The sequence below is a fragment of the Capsicum annuum genome, chromosome 4 (genome assembly GCF_002878395.1).
Source record: "Capsicum annuum cultivar UCD-10X-F1 chromosome 4, UCD10Xv1.1, whole genome shotgun sequence".
In the NCBI taxonomy this organism is placed as follows: Eukaryota; Viridiplantae; Streptophyta; class Magnoliopsida; order Solanales; family Solanaceae; genus Capsicum; species Capsicum annuum.
This window is the reverse complement of record NC_061114.1, coordinates 40,300,090-40,319,340: the sequence shown is the minus strand read 5'-3', so window position 1 is coordinate 40,319,340 and position 19,251 is coordinate 40,300,090. Positions and strand designations below refer to the sequence as shown.

The window sequence follows — 19,251 nt, the reverse complement described above, 5'->3', positions numbered from 1 at the left end:
AATACTATTAGTTGAGTAACTATATTAGAAATCGACTCCGATAATAACACAATCATATCTAAGAAGCTGAAGAAATGTATAATCTTTGTCGGTAGGTAGTTTTGAAGAAAAAACTAACAGTAGAAAATATGGTAAGTATCATCATAGAGTAGAAATCAAATTTAAAAGTACATTATATATAATCTTCACAGCTCCATCAACTGTCCTACAACAATAGAATCAAAACTAAGGAATGCTCAACCACGTTAAGCCTCGAGGAATAGTTTAGTCCAACAATACTTAATGATTTACGTAAGACAGAGGCTCGTTCTATAGGTCAAAAGACAGGTTTTGTGCAACATCACAACCCCTTGGACAACTTCTGTGCAGTCATGAGACTTTTTGTCAACCAGATTGTTGTTTCTCTAAACGACATTCCATCATCCCTGAATGGTTTCAGCACACCAGCAAGCTCATCAATTTTTTCCTGCTTAAGTAGGCACACACAAACCTCCAAAGGAGAATATAAAGCTTCAACTCTTTGTTCAGTGGGATTACCCCAGTCGTCTTTGTCCTCCTTACTAGCTAATGCAGCTAGTGACTTGAGCTGCAAAACCTTATTATCCAGTGCTCGAAGAGCGTCTTTCTTAGACTATTTGGTGTCATAAACCACGGTTGGTTTCTTTTCTAGCTCGTCTTTGTGTAGAAGTGAACCATCGCTTTCAGTTGACAAGCAGTCAATAGAAACTTTTGTATAGTCACTACCATTTTCACTTTCAGCAACACAATATTTTGGTGCTGCCTCTGGAGCTAGTTTTACCGACTGTGAATTAGATGAAGTGCTTCTTCATCGAAGGATCGTGTTTTATCGTTGAATCTTCCATCAGACAATGTCATTCTGCTAGATTTTATGGAGATACATTCCACTATATTTGCTTCCTCATGGTCTAGTGGACTGCTCAACACTTCAAGCTCTTTTGTATTGTTATTCTTCATATCACCCTCATCAAATCAACTAACATACTCTGGAGAAACATGCTCTTGTTCCTCAGACCAGGTTTTTGCCCTTGAACTTGATGAGATTGGAGTGATCGTAGTTTCTGTGTGTGAGATAGTCTCCTGTTGATCATATCCATTGCAAACAACTGCCTCACTCATCTCCCCACTTTTAGAATCCTCACTATCTTGAGAGATCCTAACCGAGTATCTTGTTGGATCGACTCACTTAGTGCCAAGTTTGGCTCGAAACGTGTTATAATTGTAAAATAAGTTTCTTGGCTGAATGTTATCACTTTCGTCAAAGTCAAGGACTGTTCTCTTCTCTTTTAGCTTTAACTGTCTGTCTCTGCTACCTCTCGAACTGATAGATTTTCTAGGTGATGGTCGTGTTTTCTCTTTCATTCTGCTCGGGGACTTCATAGGAAGAAATACAGATGAAGGGTTATGACACAAGAGGAGGTATGGTTGCAAATATTGATGTCTCAACAGCTCGGCAGCCTATAAGTAGAGGTTAAAAAATATATCAAGATTAATCTCAAAGAAGACTTGAATCTTGTGGTCTTAAAACAAAGGTATGCAAAATATATCAAAATGTTATTTAAGTTTCTGGTCTTTAAACATGCCACGTAAAAAGTTAGAATTAAGGAGTTGTTGTAAAAGGAAAGAAACATTCGCTTTTAAATGGACTAAAAAGGAAAATAAGACTTAACAGATTGAAACAAAAAGAATAACATTTGAAAAAATGTAGCTCGCACTCACTGTAGGTCGGTGTTTTGGAGTTTCCCTTATCATGCTTTTTATTATCTGTTTACTGCAAGAATTAAATCCGCTTTGTCAACTGATTTATTTGTTATACTTGTGGCATGCTGAGAAGGAAGATACTTACAAGGTGGAGGAGTATATAATCGGAAGTGGTGAGAAAAAACCCTGATTTATTTTGTTGATAAGTCGAGTTTTGTCCTGTTGGATTTACATTGTCACTATATCATATAGAAGATATCAGGATAAAGAACTTTTTTTTTTGCTTAACAAGTATAACTTTTCGAGGTATTGTTTACGAAGTTCAGATAGATGAAAAATCAACTCACAGAAGCTTTAAATGGGGGTCGATGTGCAGCAATGTCAAACATACAGTATCCTAAAATCACATTAAAGTGTTAGTATTAGGGTCATGATGTAAAGAGCTGAAATACATTGCTTCATAAACATTCTTATTTCTTACCAAGCGACCATATATCAGATTTATAGCCTTATGGTATGCCGGCAAAAAGCTCAGGGCACATGTCGTCTGGTATGCCAGATACCTATTACATGAAATTTGTTCCAAAATTAAGGATTAGCTGTATAACTCGATGTATTTTTCTCAAATGAATTAAGGTAGGTGCTATGGCGATAGGAGCTTTGTAATATGATGAATACCACAGTATTTTTTTTGATAAAAAGGAAGATGACCACCATAACATTTTGGCACCTATGACCAAAAATAAAAGTAAATTTTAGGTTTTCTCGGTCTTAAAGGGAGAAGGGATTTCTCTCTTGCTAAATAGATATGCTGAATCGATTGTTAGGTGACAATAGATGGTCGAAACTTGCATTTAAGTAAGAGGTTCATTTTGCCGAAATAGAAATTCATACCGAGGAAGCAAGGCCTTCTGCATCTAGCAATTTTCCTAATCCAAAATCACCTGTGACAATCAAGGGAATTTGAAGGATAGTAAAGAAGCAAAGATGATCTAGTCAAGCAATTATTTGGGCATGCTTACCTAACCTGATGTCATTGTCCTTTGTGATGAATATGTTACATAACTGAATTCAAAATAATTCACGTTAAAAATGATTCATGCTAAGAAGGCTTTTCTATTTCGCCGATTACAATAAGTTTTTACCTTGAGGTCTCTATGATGAACTTGGTTGGAATGCAGATGCTCCAAAGCTAACAATAGATGAGTCAGCCATTTGCAGAGTTTCTATAGTAGCAGGAAAAAAACAACATAAAAACACGCAATTTTTAAAGCTACCGGGAAGGCACAGAGTAGCTTCATAAGTATTGAAATCACATTTAACTACCTCTTCCTGGAAAAGTGCTCCTCTAGACTTCCTCATGACATCCGCCCTGAACACGGGGAAAAAAAATCGTCACTGTCCTCAGATTACACCACAAAAGAAGTTCTATGATCATCCTATTCATTTCTTTATTTTCAACCTCATTACCCCTTTTATCGTTCTTGGTACGAGGGAGTATTTATGAAATCTGAGGTCTTTCATTCTGCAGATACCTAGATGTGCTTATAGCATAGGCTGAAAACAGCAACGATATTGGCAAAAGGTTGCACTCTACAAACACAGGTTTACCATATTTTACGATAAAATATAGCCAGTGACAATGATGAAGAATTTTACTTAACAATTGTTTTCCCTTCCCTCGTTTAGTCTCTCCTTTTGTTCTTTATTATTATCTTTACTTATAGGTACACATTTAAAATGTTAGCAAAATCAGGGATAATCACTCACATATTTTCATCTTCGTAATAATCGGCAACGATGCGTATACAACTCTCCTGAAAGAAAAAGAAAGTCGAGCTTTTCTCTGGTGTAGCTTATGCAGCTTATTCAGTTCAAATACCTAAAATAAAATAAGCATCAAGTAGACAGTGATCATTTTAAACACGTTAAATAAAATAGGAACAAATGTGTCAGATTAGCACTTTTTGCTGACTTGACATCTGATTTTGCCCCAAATGGTCATTTTTTTCCACCAATGTTTTATATATTCATCTTCTTCCTAAAATTTATCCCTAAATTCCCAAATCTTCTTCTTCCTCATCATATTTTTTTATCCATCCAAATTCTTCAAATTATTTGTATTTGGTCATTCTTTTCTTCATCTTTTTTTCATTTTTCTCTACTGAGCCTGACAATGTCGATCGCATCTTCAACTATTTTTTGTGATAATGATTTTTGATATTGTAAGTTCGGTCATGAAGCTCTATTGAATACTTCTTGGACTTAACAAAATCTAGGTCCTAGGTTTTTTCTTTTAAGATTTCAAAGGTAATATTTTTTTTATTTAATTAGTTGATTAATTATTGACTTGTAATCATTTTATAATTGTGTTCTTGTTTTTAAAAATATTGGGTGGATGGGATTAATTTGATTGATATGAACAACGACACCCTTAACAAGCAAATTGTGTAATCTAGGGTTTGTTAAAGAAAGTCAAGGCTTCTAAAGAAAAACAAAATCGAGCCAGAAGATACTACATTGTTGCTGTTATTGCTACTGGTTTGGTGGTGTTGAGCACATGGATTTTCAAGTTTAATTGCTGAAATTTTTATGGTGGTGTATTTGCTACTGGTTTGGTGCTATCGAGAACATGGATATTCAAGCATATAATTGCTGCAAAATATCAAACAGATTTTGGCACATATTGTAAAATTTAGGTCATTTGTTGGAAAATATCAAACAGGTCTTCCCTCTGTTGTAACAAATTAGTCTTAGATAAGATATAAATAACATTGGCATAATGCAACAGATGACCAACCTATTGCTACAGCTAAAGTATCTACCAGAACAGATAAAATATATTCTACAATAGATTGACAATCTATTGCATTATAAAAAACTCAACTTTTACTCTATTTGAAAAAAACTATTGCCACTACACGTAAATCTAATTTAAAGTAAAGTGGAGTGTGACTAGAAATAAAAAATTATTATTCCATAGGTTCTTTTATATAAACAGGCTTCAAGCATCCAATTAGTACCCCATAAGGCCATACCTCATGCAGGTTGTCCACAGAAAGGTTGTTGGCTTAGACATTTTTGTACCAGTCAACAAACATTCGATATGTGCAAGAGCGTGCGAGCCGCTCGCATAACCGACATCATATTTTGGAAGGATTATGTCATTATTTTGACTACCATAATCCCATGATTTCTTTATCAATGCTTTCTTTGGAAAATAATTTATCCGTTTACTTTCCCTCAACAAGAAGGAGTAGCTCCATAAGGAGAAAAAGATCGACATCATCGATGAGAGGTTCATTGCAGCCATAAAAATTGATATTTCCCTCCTCGAGTATTATCTCAACAACCCGATAATGTATAACCTTCACGCTAATGACTAGAAGAATCCACTTTGCCTTGGTCCAGCTCATGCCGTGTGGATTTAGCCTCTCCTCTCTAACATATTTTATTATTTCTTCATCCCAATCCAATGTAGAAGGTAAGAAATCAAATCTCACGCCAAAGTTTAATACATTATTATTGAGTTGATCGTACATATCCTTGAGCTTCTTCTAGAACTCGAGGTCCATTATCCTATCGGCAGAGTCATAAGCTTCCAGGTACGTTAATTGTCTTTCCCTCTTGAGGCAGAGAATTTTGTCAACATTCTATGTCTTAAGAAGACAATTTTTAAATAGGTTAGTAACTGTAAAGATGGTCCATGTGCTGCATAGGGTTTTCTAAATCAATAATCCAACTCAACTTATGCAACATATGGATAGTAAGTTGCAACAGAACCACTACCAGTTGTACCTAAATACCCAGCTGTTAAATAGATTTCACATCTGTTGCATAGTTTCTTCTTTAAGAGGTGGATTTGATTAGAAGGATAGGTTAGGAAAAGTAAACTTGACTTTTCCTTATACTGTGTACACATATCTGTCATAGTGTGAAAGTCTTGAGGGGAAAGGGAGGCCTGGGGTAATCTGGTGTTCCTAGCTTAGCATTCTTGGCTTATCGTAGATCCCTCTTTTCTTTGGCACCAAGTTCCACTTATATATTTACCTTCTTCTTGAATGGCCCCTTAACTTCAACAGCTTTTTGAGGGAGAGGAGTTGTAATTATTTTTTATTTTCGACAAGAAAGTACATCGATTATTGATTTTTTTATTTCTCCTAACCAATAATGTAGCAGTGTATCACACCCTCAACTTCTTGGATGGTATTGCACCCCTCTTGGATTTGAATTCTTTGAAATCTTTAGAGATAACCCCTACTCTTTTAAAGAGTTTATCCTGACTGTCCTTATACTATTCATATTCATAACGAGAACACGAGAGTTAAAAGGGGTGAGTGGGACCTGTGTAAGGGTGAAAAGGGGTGTTTTCAATCATATTTATTTTTTCTTAAGCATCAACATGATCATCATCATGAGAGGTAGAAGCATCAGCATGCCTAACACCAACCCCAAAAACTCCACCAGAAGTAGCACCCGGATCTGCCTTAGTAGGTTGGTCATGAAGAACCTCAATATTAGGCTGCCCTTGCCTAAGTATTCTTAATGTTGTTTCTCCATCCAATTCCTTCCATATTAACTTCACCATTGGATCTGTAATAGTATCAACATAACCTAGAGTAATATAAGAAGTCATCAACGAATCCTCCTCAGTAGGCATGATCCGTGGAAGCATAATCTAAAGACATATATTTAAATGATATAATATAATAATTTTCACAGTGGTATTAACATTTAAACAGTCAACTTCAACAACATATTAACAATATGTTTCATCAACTTATATATTTGTTTCATAGTTTACAGTAGATGGTTAAAATCCATTTAAGTCGGGTTCAAAGAACCAGAACAACCAATAATTGTCCCACCAGTGTTTTATCATCCAGTGAATCCTGCTACAATCATTGTGGATGCCTCTTTATTAGAAGCTCCTCTAATTTTATAAGCTGTGATGGCAACGCCCATTTCATGGAATTTGTTATAGATTTGGTGTTCAGCCAAACCATCAACATTCCATTCAGTTATTCCTCTACCATCATGGTTGGAAGTAGAGAGGTAAGGGTTTTCTTCAAATTGGATGTCTGGAGGAGAGGGTCATTTGTAATAGTTTTTCTTAGTGGAAAAACGTTCATTGGTGAGTTTGGAAAGAGAGAGCTTTTCCTTTTGGTTGCTGGACTCGATTTTCTCCTTTTCAGAAATTTTGAATTTGGAGAGCTTCTCATTGATTTGTTCTAAGATTTTCCCAGAAACCTTAAAGTCGTCGCTGAGAGTAGGGAATTTCTCCTTTTGAAATTCAGGGATTTTAAAGATAGGATTAGTAGTTAGACTAGGACCTGGGATACTTTTCTCAGGAGTGGGAGAGCTAAAAGGAATTTTTGTTCTTTTAGCATCATTAATTTGACGCGAGATAGTATGAAAGACCTGATTCGTATAGTTGTTTTGTTCAACTATCTGATCTAGGTCTCAGTTGATAGGGGCTAATAGGGGTCTATCGTGCTTCTTCTTCAAGGGAGAAGCATTGAGAATTTCATTAGAATGGGAATTTTTATTCCTTCAAGGGGAGGAGTAACTGATTCAATTACTTTGTTACTCTAAGTATACCATTTATTAATGATAACTTGAAGGGATTCATTTTGGCTTTCCATTCTTCCAGTGAATTCAAACCACCTAAATAATTCGATGTCGCATCGAAGTCTTTTTATATCAGCTATCCAGAGTTTGCCCAACTCTTTTGGCTGCTCTTTAGAATAGGCACTGGTGTACCATTTTCTTTTTATTGTGTCTTTTGGAAGGTATCAGAGGACCTCGAGAACTTTGAGGTCTGGGATGTACTCATCCTGGGATTTGTTGACCTCTAATCCTGGATCAGTTCTAATCTTCTGATGAGTTATAAGGGGGGGAGGTTCCATGTCTGAGGCTGTACGGCTACCTGGATCATAGAGATTTTCGGGTTCTAGGGATTCCTGAACCCTAGTATGTTGCTAGTAATATACTTTGGGAACAGGATCAAGGAAGTCAACTCCTCTAATCTTTCCCTTGTCATTATCATTTTCTTCACTTCCCTATGGTTTTTTTGAGGTAGAAGTTCTGTGCGAGACAGATCTCCGAAATGAAGAATTTATAGAGGTTTCAAAACCTAGGAATTTTAAATCAATAGATCCGTTAGGGTGCTGGATAACTCTTTCGATCTGTGATTTCTCCGGGTAGGTAGGTAGAGGCTGAGTGATAGCATCAAAGTTCCAATCATTGTTATGCATGATATCATTCCAGACAAGGGCCTTGGGAACAAAGATATTACTTCTATCTTTGTTTGCCTCCATGAGGGTTGTAAAACCCCTAGGGCTCGTGATTCTAGCTTTGGGAGCTAGGGTTGTACCCATAAGCCAATAATATACTCTGTATGTTATTGCTATTTCTCTAGTATTATCCTTACTGTTCATGTTTTTTGTTTTAACGTTAAGTGTTAAAACATCCATGATGTTAGGATCATTAATATCCACTGAGAAATTTGGGTAGCAATTAAAGTATATCGGGCTGTCGGCGAGGTTACTTTGAATTACACCTAAGAGAGAATCGTCAAAATTCAATAGACGGGCATCTCTTAGAATAGCACAGACAAGGATATGAAGACCTTGTCTAAAGAGTGGCTTAATAGCCACCTGAACAAGTCTAACATGAAGATAATTAAACTGATGTTTAAATCTATTTATGTCATGCTCATTTAATAATTGAATAATTTCTAAAGAATTATTAATGACGGTAGTAGACTGGGAGGTCTTGATGTTATGCTTTTTTAAAAAACTAAATTTACCAATCTGATAAATTGTTTTAAAAGGTTCTTCTGGAATACTCCAGTTTTGAAGATTATTTTCAATATTAGTAATCTGAGTTACTTGAGAAGATAAATTAATAGTATTTTTAATAGGAAAATGTCCTCTAGAAAAATGTATGTTTGTTGGACTTGTGGTAAAACTGGCCATAGAGCTAAAGATTGTAAGTCGGGCAAGAAGAGTAAGATCAACCAATTAGACTTCTCTAAAGAAACCAAAGAGAAATTATTCTCTATAATGGAAGACTCATCAGACTCTTTCGACTCTTCCATCTCCTTTAGTGATGATTATAGCGATGAAGAATTTATCAACACCACATCTGAGTCCGATTAATCCCAGTTTGGCCAAGATTATGCTTGTAATGGTACCTTCTATACTTGCACAAAAAAGACTATTAATGTCATCTCTAGAAATCCTAAAGAAATCCTATTTGACACTATAGAGCACATCCAAGATGATGAGGCTAGGAATAAATATCTTCTAGAACTTAAAAGATTGATGCTTTCTCATGAAGAAAAGCCTCCTAAACCTATCATTCAGCCTTTCAGCATGAAACAAGTTATGTCTTGATTTGATAAACCTGCGGAACCATCTATAGCCGATCTCAAGGGTGAAATTTTCACCCTCAAGAGAGAAATCAGTGACCTAAAAATAAGACTTGATCGAGTGGAACTCAACATTCTTACTGAATAGGTTCTTCACACATTTGTTTTCTTAAACAAGAAATTCAAATAAAGAAAATTGAACAAATTTTAAAAACCCTGGATATGGTAAATAAAATTGCCAATCTTCAAAAGACTTTCGAAGAAGAAATTTGCTCCGAATTTCCTAATGCCTTTTGGGAAAGAAAAAGACATTTAGTAGAACTTCCTTACATTACTATTTTTAACGAACAGGTCATTCCTACTAAGGCTAGGCCCATTCAAATGAACCAAGAAATAATGGAAATCTGCAAAAATGAGATAAACCATTTACTAAAAAATGGAATTATCAAAACCTCTAACTCTCCTTGGAGTTACTCTGCCTTTGATGTAAATAACAGTGCAGAAAAGGAGCAAGGAACTCCCAGATCATAATAAATTACAAGCCTTTGAATGCGGTTTTGAAATGAATCAGACATCCGATTCCTAACAAAAGGGATCTCTTAAAAAGAACTTTTAAAGCCAACCTTTACAGTAAGTTTGATATGAAGTCAGGATTCTGGCAGATTCAAATTGCTGAAAAGGATAAATACAAGACAGCCTTCAATGTCCCCTTTGTACATTATGAATGAAATATCTTACCATTCGGTCTTAAAAATGCTCCATCAGAGTTTCAAAACATCATGAATAATATCTTCAATCCTTATAGTCATATGTCGATTGTTTATATTGATGATGTTCTTATTTTCTATGAGAATATTGATTCTTATTTTAAACATCTCAACACTTTCTTTAAGATTGTTAAGTTTAATGGTTTAGTTATAAGTACAAAGAAAATGAAGCTTTTTAAGACTTCTATAAGATTCTTAGGGCATGATCTTTATCAAGGTAGTTATAAACCTATTTACAGGGCCATAGAGTTCTCCTCCAAATTCCCTAATGAAATTAGCAATAAAACCCAACTTCAAAGGTTTTTAGAAAGTCTTAACTATGTAGCAGACTTTATCCCTAACATTAGACAAATCTGCGAACCTCTTTACAAAAGACTTAAAAAGACCCTAGTTTCTTGGAGCTCTGATGAAACTAATGTTGTCATTAAGATAAAGGATTTAGTCAAAAGCCTTCCTTGCTTAGGAATTCCTAACCCTGAAGCCTTTATGATTGTTGAAACTGATTTTTTTGATATCGGATATGGAGGTATCTTGAAATAAAAGGTTGATGCTAGTTCTTCTGAACAATTAGTCAGATTTACGTCTGGAATATGGAATTCCGCTCAAAGAAATTACAGCACTGTTAAAAAGGAAGTTTTATCTATAGTGCTATATGTCACCAAATTTCAAGATGATCTTATCAATAAAGAATTTTTACTACGATTGGATTGCAAATCTGCTAAAGAAATTTTACAAAAGGATGTTAAAAATCTGGTTTCAAAACAAATATTTGCTAGATGATAAGCTCTCCTATCTAACTTTGATTTTCAAATTGAATTTATCAAAGGAGAAAATAATTCCCTTCCCAATTTTCTAACAAGAGAATTCTTACAGGGCCGAAATGAGAACCACCACACTAGGGAAAATCCCAGTGGGAAGCAAACAGCAATAAACCAAGATGGCTAGACCATTTGATCTTCCGTCCGCATCATCAAACCCCTTGAGACCATCTGTCCCTCAGAGACCTGTATTGAAAACAGAACTACAGTCACAGTTTCAGAACAAATATGTAGCTTTGGTAGAATTTCGAAAGCTCCCTCCACCAATGCCAACTAGATTGGTAGATTTGAAGACAAACAAGCCTTTTGATAAAGGGCAATTATCGAGTTCATCTATTTAGTCAAAGCAGAGTTACGTCATGAAGGCTCCTGAAACCTTCGCACTAGCTGTAGACCCTACAGCGGTCAAGACAACACCAACTCCTTCTATCAAGGAAGAATTCAAATTCATTACCACTCAGGTAATGCTAATTATTGCTTTAGACAAAGAGTATGAAGGATACCCATTAGATCAGCTAATCAAGATGGTCTATAATGATAAAAATTTTATGGATACTGAGAATCCACTCAAAATAAGGAGATATTATAAAGCCATCCTTGTAGACACCGATTCTATTGAAGTCGGGCATTCTATGAAAGAAAGGAATCCGGAATACATTGATTATTCTAGGTTTACTATCAAGAGGGTATTAACCCCTTTCAACTGATTTGCAGATCACCTGGATACTCCAATTGCATTATCCATGCCTCATAGGACTCAAACTTATAATTGGTATGACTATAAGTCGGCATGGTTTAATTTTTTATATGTCAGACCAGGACACACCTTGTTTATTAAATATTGTCTGGCTATGGTAGACGCCATTATTCCTAGATGGTTCTACGAATGGTGGATATATTTTGGAGGAATCAAAGAAATCCTTCCCCAACAGTTCATTAATTGATTCTTTGATTTCTGTTCAAAAGAAGGGTGTGTAACCCTCCCAGAGCATATTTGGATGTGCAATTTCTTCATCAAGAAGCGAGGTTCTTACATTATCTCTTGGAGTTTCGCTAAAGGAGAATAAGACCGTATCAAATATTTATCCAAAGAGATAAAGGTCAAAGGCTGGACTCCCAAGCCAGTAGCACCAAAAACTCTAGACAAAGGGAAAACAATGTCATCCTCAACCAGAGCTTCGCAGAATAAAAAGGAACTCAAAGAAAAATTAAAGAAGGCTTTACAGGATATGGAAAGCCAGGAAACAAATGAAGAAAAAGTGTTACAATTTCTAGAAGAGGCTTCCTCCATGGGAAGTAGTTATAATAACGGTGATATGCTAAATCCTAAAGGAATAGCTATGGCCTATCTGGACCCCTATTAAGAATAGGGAAATGATCCTTCAAAGAGGTAGAGGTTCAAAGAACCGGAATTACTTTTTTGAAAGGGCATTCTACTGTTCCTAATTGGAATCTGTAGGACCAAAGCTTTTCTAAAACAAAAAGGATAAAGCATTCAACAACCAGCTTTTCAAAAAGCATCAGCCAGCTTTTCTAAAAGCAAAAGCATCAACACTCAAAGACTGTCGGCAGCTAAGGATTAATCTTAGCCTTACACTTGTACACTTTAGATGTATTTTCGCTTTCACTCTTGTCTATATAAGACTTGTTGTAATACTAGAAAACGCATCAAAAAAGTTTCGCACACTAGAAATATTTCGCCTGCCCAATCTCTCTTGTAATGTTTTCAGTTAAAGTTTGAATAAAATCTTGTAAGTTGTTTTACTCTTTTCTCATTGTTTCCTTTCTTATTTCCTCATTAATTCTTCATTAATTCTAAAGATCCTTTTATTGGTATCAAAAATATTTCTATTGATATATAGAAGCTCTCACAGTTCATTATATGCAGGAAGTTATGATGGTTTGAAGTTGACTGAAATGCGCCCGAAATGCGGGAGCATTTCAAACTAGTGAGTTAGCCACTGAAATGCGGCCAAAATGCACCCGGAATGTGTCCAATACGTACTAGGGACTTTCCCCATCCCAACAAAACTTAAAAATCTAAGAATGGAGGTTGATAAGGCTATCAAATAAATCTCCAAAGTTAGGAGGTCTAAAATGAGAGTAAGTGTTGAACTTGAACACTTAGCAAAAATTTTTTTCTAAGTGTTGGAATTTCTCATGGAGCTTTACGAGCTGAATTTGACATGTGATTTTTACAGGGTCATATAATATCTCCCCCTTGGGTATATTTGTCCTCAAATGAGACTGACTGAGAGGGGAGAAAAGACAACTGACGTGAGTACTGAGCATGAACGACTGAATATGATTTTATGGGTGCCATGACCGAGAAACTGAATATATCATACTGAATTTGCATATCTGATGCATGCATAACTGATTTATTATTAATGGACTGATTGTTCTGATGAACTAAGTTTTCTCAAAATGAGAATGCATATCTGATGCATAATGGATAAATTGAGTCTATGCATATCTGATATATGATTATATGACTGACGTGATATGTGAATGCATGACTGAAAGTATTTATAAGATGACCACACATGTCTGATGTGTGGATACATGACTCAACTAACTCATGAATATACAACTGAACATGCAATGGTAATGGTACCAATTTTGGCACTGAAATCTAAATATGAGAATGAGTAAGCTTAAGGAACGCTATTGCGTTGAATTGAAAAAACCGATAAGTTTGAGATTAATCACTCAATATGCATGAGCAAAAACATAAGAACATAACTAAGTATGGAACATGATACATGAGTTGAAATGAGTATATAATGCATGACATGGATAGAGTATCGTGGGCTAAACTGAGATATTAAGAACATAGATTACAACTGAAATTTGGAGCTAGAGGGTCAGCTTATAAGTAACCCTTCCTCAAGATGGATTCATCTAGAGAAAAGAAAGTGGCATGTTTAAATCTCATAAGGTCGGAGATATAGGGTATATCTACCTTGGGACTCTAGGTCCCTTGAAGAATACTGACTTAGCTGAGATACTAAGGAAAACTAAGGCGGTGTACAAGGCACTTACGAATAGAATTGTGAATTAATAGATGGGATCTAAAACTAAGACATAATGCATAAACTTAGATAATTATGAGTGCATAAATATACTAACTTATCTGATTAGCTGAATAACTGGTAACTGAATACTGGGTATGCAGGACTAAATTGTACTTATTCTGAATAGCTGGACTGAGACCATAGAGTATTACGCATACGAGAAGGGACTAACTAACTAACACGAGGTAGCTGAGAATAGATTTACCAAAAAGGTTTGAACTGAGGATATACATAATGTGGTATGAATTTATCTAATCTGTAGAGGCATAGCATGAGTCACGAAGCTTAGTATACTGTAAAGAATGATACGTGTACATGAGTTATGAGCTGCATGACCTAAGTTTTGAGTTTTTTTATATTTGTGAGACATGATTCGTGACACTGACTGATTTATATCTAACTCCCTATGATAGGAACTGAAAGCACATACGATTCTATGGATAACGTGTGAACATAAGCCATGTTCATGGAATTGATTCGTACTATGGGTAAACTGAGATCCTTTATACTGGGAACTAAAATCGTACATAATTTATAGAAAAGTACATGATCGTGGTTTGTGACCATAGAGTTGATATGTAAGACCTGAGTGGATCTCGTGATAACTAAAGTACAAATCCTTGTACTGAGAATAGGATGGGTTGGGAATCGTCTTCTCTTACTGCTTTTCTATATATACTGGCATTACTACTGGAATCTAAGAGTCTGACTTGGTCACTTGATCTATCATCACAAACTTATACTCTGTTCGACACCTGCCCATCCTACTAAACACATTAGCTACTTCTGTTTCCTCATATACTACTAATATCATATCTACACCTTCATGCTTAATTTCAAGTAAATAAACTTAAATTCTAGCTTAAACTATTCAAACCTCCTGATTTACCTTGGTACAACTATCCCAATGAATACATAATCTAATCAAACTAGATAATACCATCCCAGCTCATCTACTGCTAAACTCTTGGGTCCATGCTTAAAATTCTAGGTCTATACTGTTATAAGATTCTGAAAATCGATCTAACGGCATATTAAAAATTGGATTTGAGTTTACAAAGGAGTTCTTATGATCAAAAATGAAAGTTGTACAACTTTGGAACATGACTGAACTGAGGGGATATTGTCTGAGCATGTGGAAAATCCCATAACTATCTCTAGGGACTGCATGAGAAAAACCTATCTTTAGGACTTGAGCTTCACTGTTTCTGTTACCTTGAAAGTAAGGTAAAGTTAACATGATGGGAGCCTGATATGAATCTATATGGGTTCCTTAGAGAAACTTGCTATAGCACAATCTTGAGACATGAAAGAAGGGAAACTGTCCCTAAAACATCTCATAGCCTCCTGCACATAGGTGTGGTGCACAACATGCCCATGTACAAGACTCTACTTGATGCAACTTTTAGACTTCCTAGGACACTGCTGAGCCGTAGGCTTTATACCAAGTTTGTAACACCCTGATTTTCTGAACTAAAATGCTATACGGTGCTCATGATCCCGAAGGACCATAAACTAACCTATGACTGATATCTATACCTGTAAACTGCATAATATCTCATAAAATACATGAAAACATGAACTGTAAGGCCATAAAGTTCAATACTAATACATATCTGAAAACATGGTATAACATTACCAAAAAGAAACATAAATACTGAAGTCTGAATATCTAATCTGACATATAGTCCGAAAATGTCTAACTAAACTAAATAAGGAGTTGAAGGAACATGTCTCCAACTATTTCCATGAACTGAAAAACTAATCTGAAATACTGTAATAAAGTAATAATAATACTGTCCTCGAATGAAGAGGTGCAATGACTGCTGAAATCTACAATGGTACTGCTACTCTAAAACTCGTGCCTCTATACCTATGGCATCAAATAAAACACCATAGCACGAGTACGTTAGTACGACTGAATGTATTGAGTATACGAGTGAGGTAGGCTAAATACGAAGGGTTTTATATGCATGAACAATGCTGAGTAATATGAACGTGAGAATACATACATACATATGTGACTGCAACTAAACTCATAGTGATATTGACTACTAAGTCTGAATAGTAAAAATATGAGTTTACTGATGCTGAGATACTAAATGATTGAGTTTACTGATATTAAGATACTGAATGACTTAGTTTACTGATATTGATATGTAATTCACTAATAAGTGAGCAACTGATACTGTATTACTGAATACTGGAAGAATGATACTATATTACGAATAAAGGAATGATTGTTTCTAATAGTTCTAATTATGAAAAACTAATTTAATTGACCGTATATAACAGTCCTAAAACTGAGCTCGTGATAACATGACTACTGATTATGAATACTGATGACATGCATTTACTGATAACATATCATAAATGATAACTAAATTTTGATAACTGATATATCTGATAACATGAGTTCTGATAAATGATAGTATGAATGACTGTATCTGACAGTCTTAAATCTGATAGAACTAGCTGAGTTCCACACTGTATCTGAGTTGACTGTATCTGACATACTTGATATCCTCAAGAACTATCTGAGTTCTTTTACTGAGATTGATAGTGAAACTATGGGAAGTAGTTATCTAACCGACATGCCCCAAATACGCTATAATATCTAAGATCGAGGTCCAATCTCTGCCTTGATTGGAAGGGTGTCAATACCGTGCCACTGGTAAGGACAAGCTATGAGTGACCCTTATCTGGAAGGTTCTCTAATGAGAACAGTGGGAACCCTCATCTAATAGGTTAAGCCACCTAATCTACCCTCAACTGACAGGTATTGATGTCTTAACCTATGCTGGCTATATAGTTCTTGAATGTAAGAACTATTTCTATGAATCACACCCTCTACTGGCAGGTGAGTTCCCATCCTTGGGTTCACTCGGTGCTGAATCCAACTCCAACTGAATGACACTGAACTAATTATAGTGAACTGATTTCCTAGTTCATACTAGAATTAACTAAATTGTTACTGATTGTTCTGTTTAACTGAACTGAATATGGACTAAGTTTATCAAGTTTCGATGACTAGCGGAACACTACTGAATTTTGTTAACTAAGTAAATACTACTGAGTTATGTTAGCTGACTGAAGTCTACTAAATATGGTTTGACTGAGTGTATCGTGAAAACATGATATGGCTCTAGGAACAAAGATATATTTTTCGGGTATGAATAACCCCAGGACTCAATGGAAGGAAACTGATATACTTGACATACAAGAGTACTTGACCAATATTAGCAATCCATAATATAGCATCTACGGGGAATTCATAAATTATGTGGTTTTCATAACCTTTTCATATAACTAACGTCATGGTCAATTGTAATATCACGACAAGCCAACAATATATAAATAGCACATTAATAGCATAGAAATCATCTTGATCAAGTAGACATGGCATAACATAAGAAACATGGCAAAATCTTGGAGCATGAAGACTAGGTACTTGATCATCATTTATTCATTGAGGCACATTATCAAACACATGGTAGGCATAGCTTTAGCATGGGAGTTAACTTAAGAACATGGATATGGCATAGAATCATCATTTAGATCACAAATAGGTCAAAGTGCTCAATTCTTCTTCACTTAGACATTTTAACAAACACCATGCATGCACTATTTAGGGCATAGGCCTAATGATCAATTTTATACACCATAACACCATAATTTAACTCAATTCCACCAATTGAATCCACAAAACATCATGGTATTATGAACAACATGTAAAGATTTAAACTTTATTCACACAACGTGGAATTCACTTGAAATCATAAAACATGGAGTAAGGACTTGTTAATTGAGCACTCTTAAATCATGAAAATATGGTTATGCCTATTCTAGACATTTCGTTGAACACCTTGCATGCACACTTTATAGAATAGGTGTTCTTAGTAATTTAGTCCTCTTAAACCACCCAATTTCATGGGTTTTAACTACAAGCACACATATTTCATGAGAATCACCCTAAATTAACATCTTGAAGCATAAACAACAACCATCAACATGTACATGATCATATCTCAACAAGACAATCACAATATAGTATTTAAAGCATGGTTCTTGGACTCATACTAATGAAAGGAATTCGTGAATGAACACTATGCATACCTTAGGTGGAAGATTCTGGAAGAAATTCCTAGACATGTTCTTGATTCCTTGACTAGGGTTCTTGTCCCTTTGAGAGAAAATAATTTGGCTATTGAGTTTGAAAAACTTGAATATCATATATTCTTGAAGAAGGATTTGATTCTTGTTATAGGTTATGATCTTGAGAGAAACCCTTCTTTTGATGTTGAAGATAAATGAGAAGTTATGTTCTTCAATTGATGGGATTTGGGTCTTCAAATTGAAACCCTAGCTTGAGTTCTTGAGAGGACTTTGAGAAGAGGAGTATATTTTGCGGCAAATAAACCTTAATCCCGTGTTTGGGGTGTATATAGGGGTGGAAGATGACCAAAATACCCCCAAGGAACAATTAAGGTCAAATCTGTCCCTAATTGACTGTCTGATAGGCTGAAGTAAATTAATCATAACTTTTTATTTAGATGTCAAAATGGGATGAAACCAATTGCATTGGAAATAAGACTCAAAGATATTTCTATTGATATATAGCAGCTATCACAGTTCATTATATTCAGGAAGTTATGATAGTTTGAAGTTAAGTGAAATTTTTGACCTGAAATGTGCCCGGAATGTAGGAGCATTTCAAACCAGTGAGTTAGCCACTGAAATGCGCTCAAAATGCGCCCGGAATATGTCTAATAAGTACTAGCGACTTTATACATCACAACGCAACTTTAAAATCTAAAAATGAAGGTCGGGAAGGTCATCAAATAAATCCCTGAAGTTAGGAGGTCTAAAATGAGAGTAAGTGTTGAACTTGAACCATTAGCAAAAAAAATTTTTCTAAGTGTTGGAATCTCTCATTGAGCTTTATGAGATGAATTTGACATGCGATTTTTATGGGGTCTTACAACAACTACCAAAATTGTCATCCAGGGCCATTTACAAAAGTGTTTGGCTAAACACCATTTTCTTCAACTTTAGAAGATCAAAAATTGTGAAACATATAAAAACAAAAACCACTATCCACGAACTAATCTATTAACCCCAATAAGTCATAAGTGACTAGGGGAAGCAATAGGAAATTTCTCAAAGAAAAATAGCAAGAAAAAAACACAAAATGAGCTAGATGGTTAATACAATATCCACTAATAAAAGAACTTTCATCCCTAAAAGAAAAGAACCAAGAAGTACTTGAAGGCTCAAATAGGTGAGGATACTGAGCTGAATATGTTGCTTAGTCTCCTAGGTAGCCTCCATAACGGGATGGTGTATTGATGTGCCATGGTTTTATGTCACTTTTGATGCTTAAAATGGTGAAAATACGTATTTACTTAGGTCATTTTGTCAGATATGATGTTAGTTTTATGTGTGTTGTAGGTAAATTAGGCTAGAAGTGGAGTGTACCAATTACATGAAAAAGA

General features: G+C 35.3%; 1 protein-coding gene and 1 pseudogene across 1 annotated transcript; both read right to left on the bottom strand.

Annotated features, from left to right (window-relative positions):
• Positions 1-340: 340 nt before the first annotated feature.
• On the bottom strand, positions 341-1,137 carry LOC124885205 (serine/threonine-protein kinase Nek6-like). Its single transcript, XM_047411560.1, has 3 exons — positions 1,000-1,137; positions 650-802; positions 341-586 (listed from the first exon to the last, which is right to left on the bottom strand). The coding sequence occupies exons 1-3, from the start codon at positions 1,135-1,137 to the stop codon at positions 341-343; spliced, it is 537 nt and encodes a 178-aa protein (XP_047267516.1).
• Positions 1,138-1,200: 63 nt separating this feature from the next.
• On the bottom strand, positions 1,201-5,135 carry LOC107868982 (annotated as a pseudogene).
• Between the last annotated feature and the right edge of the window lie 14,116 nt (positions 5,136-19,251).